At 39.5% G+C, this 12,018-nt stretch overlaps 1 protein-coding gene across 2 annotated transcripts in view; it reads right to left on the bottom strand.

Annotated features, from left to right (window-relative positions):
* Window positions 1–12,018, bottom strand: part of HECTD4 (HECT domain E3 ubiquitin protein ligase 4) — a 76,472-nt gene that overhangs the window by 11,451 nt on the left and 53,003 nt on the right. For both annotated transcript variants that reach the window (XM_075718423.1, XM_075718424.1), the window contains exons 48-62: window positions 11,918–11,997; window positions 11,627–11,790; window positions 10,848–11,085; window positions 10,266–10,402; window positions 9,972–10,098; window positions 9,235–9,372; window positions 8,966–9,102; window positions 8,638–8,798; window positions 7,899–8,080; window positions 6,242–6,447; window positions 5,801–5,931; window positions 5,369–5,574; window positions 4,225–4,404; window positions 2,607–3,910; window positions 667–874 (exon numbers count right to left, since the gene is read on the bottom strand). In XM_075718423.1, coding sequence (XP_075574538.1) covers window positions 667–874; window positions 2,607–3,910; window positions 4,225–4,404; window positions 5,369–5,574; window positions 5,801–5,931; window positions 6,242–6,447; window positions 7,899–8,080; window positions 8,638–8,798; window positions 8,966–9,102; window positions 9,235–9,372; window positions 9,972–10,098; window positions 10,266–10,402; window positions 10,848–11,085; window positions 11,627–11,790; window positions 11,918–11,997 — 3,599 coding nt within the window. The remainder of the gene's footprint in view (window positions 1–666; window positions 875–2,606; window positions 3,911–4,224; window positions 4,405–5,368; window positions 5,575–5,800; window positions 5,932–6,241; window positions 6,448–7,898; window positions 8,081–8,637; window positions 8,799–8,965; window positions 9,103–9,234; window positions 9,373–9,971; window positions 10,099–10,265; window positions 10,403–10,847; window positions 11,086–11,626; window positions 11,791–11,917; window positions 11,998–12,018) is intronic.

The following is a 12,018-nucleotide window of genomic DNA, read 5'->3' as shown; positions in this document are numbered from 1 at the left end:
CCCATTTATGATAGAGAATTGAATGCCTTCTCCTGTTTTGGCCACATACTGTAATTATTATTTGAGTGACTGTAGTGGTAATGAAAAAGTAGATTATTTATGATGCCAGTAGAAAAATTATGTTGTGTAGGTACACACTGACACCTATCAATTGAACTAGTAGTCAACTGAACTTCCTCCAAGTATTACCCTCCCCTGTTCCTTGATTCAGGCCCATTCCAGGTATATTAGGGTCTGTATAGTTTTCACACTGTTAGAGGATATAAATTACTAGCTGTTCTACTTGAACAGTTTCTACTCTAAAATTATGCTGGGTCTAACAGTGGTTACAGTATTTTCTCAAAAAAGTTACTAAACAGCTCAGTAGTTTTTCCGTTTGGTGGGCAGTTTTTTGTGGGTTGGTGGGTTTCTGTGTTTTTTTGTTTTTTTTAACCGTTTGATTAGCTGTGAGGCCAACTGAGCAATGTTCAGATTGCAAATAGCTGCCTGCCAACTGATGAGAGGGAGGAAGCTTACTTTGAAGTTACTCCCTGGCCTCCCCCTCCTTGTCACCCATCGATTAGTGAGTCATACTGAATTTACACCAGCAACGAGAATCTGACCCCTGTATGTCCCAAAAGAATGCACAATACGAGTGAGGTATTTGCCAATATGAAAATCACATACCTTTTATTGACTTATCATTGAAATAATCTTCTAGTGCTGGGCTCCCTTGTGTGTCAAATAAACTCTGATTTACAGTAGAAACTGTTAAAATCTCTTCAGTTGACATTTCCATCAGTTCATCTTCACCATCCAGACTTGACAAACCAATGAGATCACTACTATTAAATAGACTGGCTCGTATTTTCTCTATTTTAGCTCTTGACCTTATCTGTACAAATAATGAAATTAGTTAACAGGAATTCTGAAAAAACAAATTAACTTTCTTTTATATCAATTTGGGTCTTAAGCTTTCTCCCCTCCCCATGTAGATAAACACTATTGCATCTCTTCCAACATTATTCCACATCAATAATTTGACACCAGAATTCAGCTTCAGCCTAAAAAAGATCCTTTCTAAGAACATCTGGCCACTGAAAGCACCATGCTGTGAGTTAATCAGGCACAGCTCTGAAGCACCTATTCCATTTCTTAGTCTGGAGACAGCCCTTAGAAATGCCAGATAAGAAGCTGAAAGTGTCAGATAGGTAACCTGTCATTATTTGCAACTCTGCTGTCCTTGCTTCAATTCTCCGATTAGAAAGAAATATCTAAATTAGCACAGGCCTTGAAGACTCAGCTACGCAAACTGGGAATAGAAACAATAACTTCCTTTGATTCCGAGAATAACCACCATGCATCATTATCAGAGCAGCTACAGACTTGGAGTAGGTTTCAATGTGAATATGCCAACAGCTTTCTGTACACACTTAATGGTTTATTTCAACTCTGGTGTCTTCATGTCAATTAATAGTTTAAGAATAGCAACTGAAGATTTTTTTATCTGAATAAGCTGATTTTCTTCTAAAAGGGAAACTGATACAGTCCCCAACTATGGAAAAATGTCTCTCTAAATTCACAAGCTAGCAGAAATGGCTGTGCTTTTGCAAGCTTCTGATAAATCTGCAGCACGCAGTTAGTGTAACAACAGACAGAAAGGGTTCTTGTGCATAGCTGAAAACCTGGAGTGATCTGGCATCAGTGACAATTGCCTACAATGCTTTTAAAAATTTATTAGGAACCAGACATCAACAAAATTTATCATCTCTTCCAAAATAACTTGGTAGAGGAATCTGTAGACGGTTAAAATATGTGAAAATGTAGTCATTAAACATTAAATAATTGCCTTGTGGGTCAAAGGGCCACCTATCTCTAAATTAATCTCCAGCAGTGGCCAGTAGCAAATCTTTGAATAAAGTTAGATGAAAGAAGAAATGAACAGATCTTTTCCTTTACATATTCTGTCAGCCTCCAGAAATGAGTGGTTTAAAGATTTCCTCAGTTGAAGCTGCATTGACTGCTGTGCTTAATAGCTACCAATTTGCACATCCTCCATGAACTTAATCCCTTATGAATTCATTTATACTCTTGGCTTCCACAACACCTTGTGGCAATGAGCTCTACAACTTGGAACATGCAAGAGTACTTCTGTCTGTTTTAAAACTGCTACTTGATAACTCCACTACTAGGTCCACTCTGTCCTTTGAGAGACAGTGAACACTTGTAAGACCGTGAATGATACAGAGAAAGTCAATGGAGAATAAAGTTCTGTGTTCCTCAGCCATCCTGTCCAAGCTGAGAACCCCTAGTCTCCTTAGCCTCACATGCACGTTGACATACGTTTATTTTGCACCTATGACCTACGCTGAGCCACCTTGCTAACAGTACCTTTCACTCTCCATCATTCAAGTTGTGGCCTCAGTCAAGCAGAAGAATCTTTACAGAAGAAAACATGCTTTTTCCTTAATAGTCAAATCATGGTGTTACACACAAACCACAAGAAGTACAGTAATTCTCAAAGCCAGAGGTTAAAAAAAAAAAAAAAAAAATTACTAGAATCAGATGTCTGTCTGTCAGAAAAAAAATTACCCAAAAGGCACCCTCTCCTGCTTGAAGGCTATTACCTCCACTACAGCAAAACCTTTGATTGGCCGTGACAGAAGTGGCTGGTTGTCCAGAGATGTGACTGTGTACATTGATCCAACATCAGACACAGATGCTGTTTCTACATTGTCAAGAGGTTCCCCGAGGCTGCCAAGGCTGCCAAGGCTTCCAGTACTGCAGTGTGAAAGATCCAAACTCTCCTGGCTGGAAACAACATGCGGTTCTAGCAATCCTGGTGGGATGGCCAGTTCCAGTCCAGCTTGAAACTGGTCAACTGAGATATCACTAACGGTCCGAGATATACCCTGAGAGCTGCAGAGGGAAGCCTGGCTTGTAGACGCTGAAGCGCTAACGCTCATGGCAGGTGTGACACTGCTAGAGCTGCTGATATCCAAACTGTCTGCACTACTTGAAACAGTTGGTTTTTCCAGTTCAGTTCTGCATTCTCCTCCCTCTGCTTTGTCCTTGATTTTTTTTGGATCCTCTTCCTGCAAAGGGATGTAGATCTCATCTTTGAAGACTCCACCATGTGCATTACATGCCTTTCTGATTGCACTTCTCACAGTACTCTCCTCCAAGTGAGTTGGTATTCCAGAAATGACAAGCAAGCGGCTATGAGCTGTGGGGCCTACTAGTGCTTGACATGCATCTGCTACAGCATCATTTGTCACACCCAATCCTTGTGGATCCTTTTTAGTTAGGTGTCTGAGAATTATAAGCAGAGTCAGTGCCCTATGAAACCATAACATGTCCTCGGGCTTGCTTCCTCCTATACTGAGGATTGCAGCATCTGTTTCAGCTGCTCTGGATGAAGACCGTTTGCCTGAAGATGATGTCTTTTCCCGCTTCATTTTGACTTTTTTCCTCTTTGACAGCAAGCTTGGACTCTGTGGTGTCTGTCCTGGAGAAGATGAAGATGAGGAGGAAGAGTCACTAAGATTTGGTGCACTTGTTGAGGACATCACATTAGCTGTTACACTCATATTGATAGGTAAGGTTACTTCTGCCACAGCAAGGCAGACTTCCATCAGAGCATGAAAGTATGTTGAAAATCTTCCTTGGTCAGCCACTCCAACACCAGAACCACCACACGCATTTCCAGACACCCAGTTTTGTGTTTCTTCATCATACAACTTGTGAAGTTCTGACTGCAGGGCCATCAGCATAGCTAGACAGGGATTTAGCTGAAGGGCAATAGAAGATGACAATCCTGCCGGATTTTTTTTCTGCTCCAGGTTGTGAATTTTGCGAAGCAACTCAGCCAAGAGATGAAATATTAATTCCTTCACACATGCTGCCATGTCAGTTGTCCAGAGGAAGTTCCCTGTGTGTGTAAGGCAAGACACGGGAGTCAGCAGTATTTCACTGTTAGCAGCTTTATAACATGAGTTGCAACAGTAACATTAAAAAAAGCACAAGAAAAGGTTGTTTCAATGGCTGTAGGTCAGCAGTTAAGACAGACAGGAAGGCTATTCCAAGAACTGCACATGAACAGAAAATTTCTGGAGTTTGAAGAAAATTTCAATACAATGGAAGAGCTCAGAAATACTTTGTGACTGTAATTTTTCTTTTTCTTTCCTAAACTCTCCATCTGAGCCAGCACATTATTGGTGCTCATTACTAATACTGCATTCTCACCTAAAAATTCCACTACTTGTAAGAGAACTGAAGCAGGAATAGTATCCAGTTCGTCTTCTGATCTTCCATCCCCATCTTCCAATTTCCAAGTTAATAGCTGTTCTGTGAATGCCATTGCCAGGGGGAATTCAAGGGGAAGAGAATGCAAGACCAACACAGCTCCAGGAGGAGGAGATACTCCTAATCAAAAAGGTCAAAGAAAATACTTATCATGACTCTATGCATTTATAAAGTAAAAGCAGTAACATAACTTTTAGGATTTTTTTTTGAGGCTAAATTTATGTTATCTGAGAATTTTCTCTATTAAGTACCTCGTAATAAACAAATAGGAATGTTTATCTATAATGACAAGTTGATATAATCCATAATTATAAATTTACAGATAAGATTTTGTTTACATGACATATGAAATAGAACTATTTTTAGCCTGTACATATCTAAATACATCCAGGACTTTCACAAACCCATTTATTTGTAGTATGATGTGTCTGATCAGTACTGAGAAAAACAGAGATGCTGTAGTTCAGAAAAAGAACTTAAAGACCTCCAATGGAAAGTTTTAAGAGCTTAGTGCACTCAATCACCTTCACTGCTCTAAATAAATCACACTGTCTCTCAGGCTGGAAGAGTAAAAAGAATATTAATGATTGCTCTTGCTTGAGAAGCTGGGATGACCTAGGTATTACTATACTGCATATATATTATTCTGCATACTAAAGGGCCCTACAATTACCTACAAAAGAAAAGAAAAATTATTCTTCATCTGAAACACAGCATCTCAAATAGCAATAGCACCAACTGGAACACTCCAGAAATATTCAAAAACACCACTTTGTGAAGTCCTGGAACACAGAAAATCAGAAAAAAAAAGCAGATCCTGACAGATTTAACAGAACTAACAAAATCAGAGTCAGATGGCTTCCAACGTTTATGAAACCCTGCTTTCTTGGTTAAGAATGATTGCACATTTCTGCTAGGATACATTTCTTAATACCTTGTACAAAAATACTGTCATAACCAATGGTAGGACTGGTGACAATATAGGAAGGGCTTAGAGGGGCAATGATGATGCTTGTCTCACTTCTGAGAATACAGTTTAAAAGGTGGGGGTTTTTTTTTGGTTGGTTGGTTGTGGTTTTTTTACCTAGTTTGATGTGGACCTTGTCCGTAGGGGTGATCACTGAAGGGTACTGATTGGTTGTTGGGGGAGGTGTTAGGCCTGTGTTTGTTGGAGAGGCATCTCGAGGATAGCATACTGCTTCAATTAGGTTTAACTGACCATTCCTTTTGACTTTATGCCCGAGCCCGTAGACAAGCACTCGAGCCCAAGGAGCTTTATACAGAGATGAACTAAGAAAAGAGCAAGAACAGTTCGGTTAGACTGTAACTAGCTACTAAAAATCCAAACCCAGTCACAGGAAGATGAAATGCTCTGCAGTATTTATCCCACCACCCAGAAAATCAGTCTCTGAGGAAAGTCTAAAAGAAAAAAAATGAGCAACTGCATACTCAGTGCTCACATAGGCTCAGCGGCACACCTTTAATCTTTGCGACTCTTGGTCCCTCAGTTACTTACTCTTTGCGGAATCCAGACTGACTTTCCTTACAGGACACAATTACAAATGCAGCCCCAGGAAAATTAACATCCATATTGACTTTGGATTCTGAAATTGGGAATTCTTCGGCAGGAAACTGTTCTGGTGCCGTCTGTAACATAACATTTCATAATGAAAGCCCCTGCGCAGCAGCAGTAGCAAACCACCTCCCTCTTCTTTTTACAAATAAAATACAGCATTGTAAATAATGACATAGTGTGAGGCCACTTCATTTTAATATGATCCAGAGTATCGCTATTGCGTTTTCAGCATGCCCACTATGATCAGAATAGGAATACAATCCATCCAGAGAAACACTTCAGTGTGAGGGACAGTATTATGGAAGTTAGAATCACATATAAAGCAAGGGCTCCTTAGAAAGGAAAACAACACTGCTCATAAAACATTACTAAATATTTTACCTGCAAAAAGGAGCAGATCTGTTTAGTGAGGTCTAACAGACTCTCCTCTCCTTGATGCAGTGTCCGAGTAATGGCAACAGTAAGCCACTCTCTGATGGCTTGCGAATTGCCCTGGTAGAAGAGGTCTGTGGCAGCACAGTTCTGGGAATGGATGCAGTGTTGCAGGGACTGGGCCAAAAGAATAGAACTTGAACTGATTGTTCCATCTGTAATAACAAGTAAGATATGACCAATTTGGAGATCACTTCAACATGTTTATGTAGCCCGTGAAACAGACAGTGGAAAGAAGAGTTTTAAAACACTTGGAAGATTACAAGCTTTCACTCCTGAGCAATACAAGCCTCTATTTTCACTCCTGAGCAAGTGCAAAACTCCTCCCAAAGGTCAGCAGTAGAAAGGATCCACCCAAGACTAGACTTGCACCCCTGACATAGTTGGTTGCAGATGGGATGGCCCTTTAAATGCCAGCTGTGTTCTTCACCTGCCTTAAGCCAACCCTTAGGGAGGTCTGCCAGACATACACTGAACTGCAGGTTCACAGCTGCCTCATTTTGTCCCATGTATGAAGGCAGGCATACTTCAATTTAGTGCGTAAGTACAATGAGGACAAGTGACCAGAAGTGCTCTCTTCCCCACTCATTCTAGACGAGGTGAGAGCAGCTCTATCTGTTCTCAAGCCTTCCCCATATATGAACAGGATAGCTTTTGGGCAGCCCCAAGCAGGTCGCAAGCCCTGACATCTCATGACATGTCATTCTGGAACTAATAGGAGAAGAAAAACAGAGTGCAGTGCACAAAGGAGCGGGCAATTCACCAAAATGCCAGTTTGGAAACTGTATGTATTAGCAGGACTTGAATTAGACATATTTTAAAGAGGAACAACTAAATAAAAGCTTGTAAAATTATTCTCAAAGCCATGCAAAGTAGTGCTGTACTCTGCAAGAGGATCTTTTACAATGCAGCATCTGTTAGAAGTAGCCAAGTTTCAAAGTAATTGGAGGGGGAACAGGACTCTTTCCAACAGTAACTAATTACTTTCAATTATTAATAGCCTATATTTAGCACTTCCTACTTCCTCCTTACACTCCAGCCACGTTACACACATTTCTCTGCATGCAGAACAGCTTTGTCACGATAATTGTCTTTGTTAACACTCACTTGAATTAGCCAAAGATTCTTTTCCATGATTCAGCACATACATTCTCTAACCAGATCTGTGATTCCAGTAGGAAAAGGACAAACCACTTTGTGAAATGAAGAAGAGTTGAATTTTGAAAACTGTGAAACCCAACTGGCATTTGGTTTTACTACCCTGGATCCAAACTATAAAACATTCCAAATTCCTTACAAGTATCCCATATGGATACTCCCCCCACCCCCCAATAAACAGAAGACCACCGATGACAAATGGACAGAAGCACACTGAATGGAATCTTAGGAGGGACTCTGAACTTTCTTGAATACTTAATTAGATCATTAACAAGAATTTCAGTTTAGTACCATATCACTAAGGTCAGGAGTCCATTGAGACATTTTTTCAAATACCATCATTATTAACTAATTAATCAATAAGTGCCAGATTCATTAGACTTTTTTTTTTTTTGTCCACAGAAAACTGCTGTACCAGAACAGAGCTGTGATAAAAATTAGCGTTTACCAGGAAGAGGTGGTGCAAGAAGTTGGTTGGATAGCAACTGCAGGTGCTCCAGAGTGATATCACGGATAGCAGGAATATGAAACAGCCGAGTAAACATATGTGGAGATTTGGGGGCAAAAATATTGAGGAGAGCCATGCGGCAGTATAGCTTGGCCAGAGAAGCTTCACTTCGCAAAAGCTCTCTAGAAAACACAAACATCAAAACATAAAATTGCCTCAAACTTAAAATAAGCCTCATTCAGCCATCTGCCCTGAATCCAAACATATATACCTAATTATTTAAAAGGTTCAAGGAGACCCAAATCTTTCTTATTCACTTAAGATAGCACTCAGCCCATCTAATTCTGGTACCAAACTAAGGCACCTGAATTGGAAGCCAACTCTCCACAAAGTCAGTCAAGAGTTCTTGAGTTTTTAGATAGCAACTGAGTGATGGTTACAAGAAACCTAAACTTCAAGGAAGGTACCTGTTAGACCAGCATGTATAAAAACATTTTCACATGATTAAGTAAAATCCTTCCAACAAGACAATTATAACCAATTTCTTTTATTACAAAAAAAATCAAACCCCCACTACCCATTAAAACAGGAAACTCTGTCAGCTTTAATCCGACAACTACAAGATTCAGAAGTTTACTACTGCTCAAAATAAGGTTGCAGTCGATAATTGTACTATAGGAAATGCTATAGACCAAGTCAGATAATACAAACACCTTCTAACTACATTTTTTTTTTTTACCTGTGAATTTGGATATTGGTATTATCCAGGGTAACCAATCCATTTGTTGCAGTCCTCCTATAACCAGCAGGTGGCCTTTCTAACATGTCAATAGGATACCAGTATCTTACCAGAACTCCTTCACTTCTGAGATACGTCTCTACTTGTACCAATTCATTTACCTGGAACACCAAAACCAACACTGTCAATAAACACAGTAATGATAATATGTTTTTTCCTTCAAAAAGAGCACCAAATCAGCATTCTAAGCAATTTAGTACACTTCATATTCGCTCACAGATGTGTGATGCTGACACATTAAAAGCCCTCCCAATGTATCTTTACTCACTGAATCAACATCCAGAACAACACCATGAAGACCGAATGTCTTCAGCATCCCACGAATAGCAAACTTGGGTAAAGCTGTTCCAACAGCACTACTGGTAACATTGTTACTGTCAGGAGAGCGGGTCACCACTGTGAGACCTGGTCAGAAAAGGACAACACAATTTTTAAGGTACAGCATTTTCCTCAGATTGACAATTTATGCAGTAGATTCCAAGTACCAGAGCCCCTTAGCTTTCATTTTCCCCTCAAGATACTTTTTGCTGACCTTACCTTTTCGTACTTTATCAATTGTAAATTTGTTTGCTTCATCTTTGATATCCTCAATAGTAGGAAGGTAGAGGTCTCTTGGGATTCCACCATTTTCCTCGTAGAGGAATTCTACAGTTTGTCGTGCTATATCAACCATTCCTGGTAGACAGAAGGGAGTGCTAGTTATTTTCCCCAGCCACTTGAAATAAAAGTTCTTATTCTCATTGACATCATAAGCCGATGAGCTAATTACTTAAATATTCTTTCAGTCAGGCTGACAGATAGGGAGCAGAGCTTTCCTGAGACACACTTGTATACTTCTTATTAGGGCTCAGAATTCTTACTTTGCTCTTAGGGTGATTCTCCCCACAAACAGAACAGTGTTCATTTACAAATCTCCACTTAAAGTGTTCCTCAAAAGTGTTGCCTTGATATAGTCATAGACAGAAAACACATGTAGATAATTTCTTCCCAAACTGTTATTCCAAAGTGTTTCTGTATCCACAACAGCACAACAAATTCTGCCACTATTTCTAAAGCCATTTTCCCTATTTAAATAGTCCAACTTAAGCGTTAAAGAAAACTCATGACCCCAAACCAAATTATAAGCACTTGATGAAAACAGTAAGCAAATTTTTTTCTTTAATTTAAATTTTCCAGCCCTGAATACAGTAAAACATAAAAGAAACACAGGTGTTATCTTCACACTTATTGCACATTATATAAAACAATGTGCAGGGAAATAAACATAGCCATACCTAACTGTAAAGCTCCTTTAATCTGATCCAACCCAGACTTCCTCTCAGCCTCATTACGGAATCTTCTTCTAATTGTAGGGAAAACTTTAGTTTCCCAGGCTTTAACCAACAGGGCATAGTGATCCTCCTACAAAAGTTATTTAGAACACCAAGAAGAAAGAAAAGTTAACAACAGCTGTATTTTCCTTAAAGGAAGCAGGGAAAACCCTTGTGTAGCAAAACTTAAAAATCTGAATTACAAGATCTGTATTTAGACCACAAGTTATAGCAGGCAGAGCTTGCCACGCTCCTCACCCGGGGAATATCATCGTCATCATCATCATCACTTTCATCATCTGCAATAGGAGGGGGATGAGGATCAGGGCCCGATGTGATAAAGTTCTCATAGCTTAGTTCCATTTTATAGTGGCAAGATGTGTCACTGTCATATTCTGCAAAACACATATGGAAATAATGAGATCATAATGCACTAGAAAGCATGCAAAAATATTCTATGAAGTTTGAGATACATTGCATTCCATGGTCTCCAATCAGTCTGTGGAAATGTAATGCATTTTGCCATAGTGTAATCAATTGGCTGATTCAATTGACTATAACACCTTACTGTATTCAAAGCCCTAATAAGATAATTTCTCATTACAGTTGCATTGAGAATAATTTGTGTATCCATATAAAGGAAGACCAAAGTAAGATTTTTTTTTTTTTTTAATTGCCTTGTCTAAAAATCAAGTAAGCACGTATTTGACAATAATGTTGTACTGCTTTACCTAAATCGGCAGTACCTAAGGACCGTAGCCAGGATGTACTTAACTCCTATTTAATTGATTGTAATTTCTCCTGAAAGAGGTTTTTAAAAAATATTAATCATCACTTTACGTTGTTGAGCCGTAGCAACAGCAGCAATTCTACAAGGAGGTCCATGGGTCCCAGGATCAGAAGCTATGCTGGTGCCAGCATCGTTATCACTATCAGAAGCCATGGCAAAAGGCAACGCTTCAAAGTTGGCACTTATTTCTTCAGCTAGGTCAATACACAGATCAGCAGCATTCCTGTGAGCCTGTCCTTCAGCATAGGCAAATTGACGAGATCCAAAGTTAGCACGGACTTTCGTGTTCTGAAAGAAGATGCATATAAAAGCATTAAGATGACTTGTGGACTGTTTTGATCCTTCTCTTTGATCATTTAAAAAACTCAGCCAAAGGAATAAGCTGATCACATCTCCATGCCATATGGTTTTCCCAGCATTGCTAGCTATAAAACTGGATGCAGCAGGGAAAGTATGAAGCTTCTAAATAGAAACTTTGAACTTGCCTTTTTTCTAGCTTCAAGATACAGCATACCTAACTAGTATACTTTGAAGCAAGGTCACTGCTGGGAAGGAATACTAATAGGAGGGCTACTAGGACAGAATAATGCCATCTCATCAAGCCAGCTGTACATTAGTGTCCTAATGGGCAGAAAAAGTTCAAAATAATGACAAAACATATATGCACCTGGGAAGGGTAATGGAATACCTCAGCTGAACTCAATAAAGGTAAAAACTTCCACTGTACTTTTTCATAGATAGGTAAGCAGGCTCAATACTTTCAATATAATGTTTTTAATATTTCTGAAAGAATATGTATCAAGCTGTTGCTGTTCTGTTAAAAACTTGCCTTTTTCTGAATGTGGACAACTGGCCACATTCCACCGGAGACATCTTCTAGATATGGCCCAAGTCGCTGCCCACAATACGTAAAATAAACTCTGCCTTTGGCTGGCTGCCCTGGAGGGGGTGGTGTTCCTTCTGTTCTTTCCCATCCAATTCCTGCTACATCACCTGTAGAAAAATGATAATCATCAAAAGAAGAACATGGATTTAATCTGTTTTCTCATCCGCTGTTTCCCTTACATTTAGAGGATTTTCTGATTTACCAGATAAGCAAGTTAGCTGTACTCTTACATACCGGGAGAAAGAGTCACATCCAATCTAACACTCTTCCACTGCAGCAAGCTGGAGCCATTGTAATGCACTGCTCGCCCATTGCTGAGAAGTAACACAAGAAGA

Source organism: Pelecanus crispus, chromosome 11 (assembly GCF_030463565.1).
Source record: "Pelecanus crispus isolate bPelCri1 chromosome 11, bPelCri1.pri, whole genome shotgun sequence".
Lineage (NCBI taxonomy): Eukaryota > Metazoa > Chordata > Aves > Pelecaniformes > Pelecanidae > Pelecanus > Pelecanus crispus.
The sequence above is the reverse complement of the archived record's forward strand: the minus strand, read 5'-3'. Positions and strand labels throughout refer to the sequence as shown.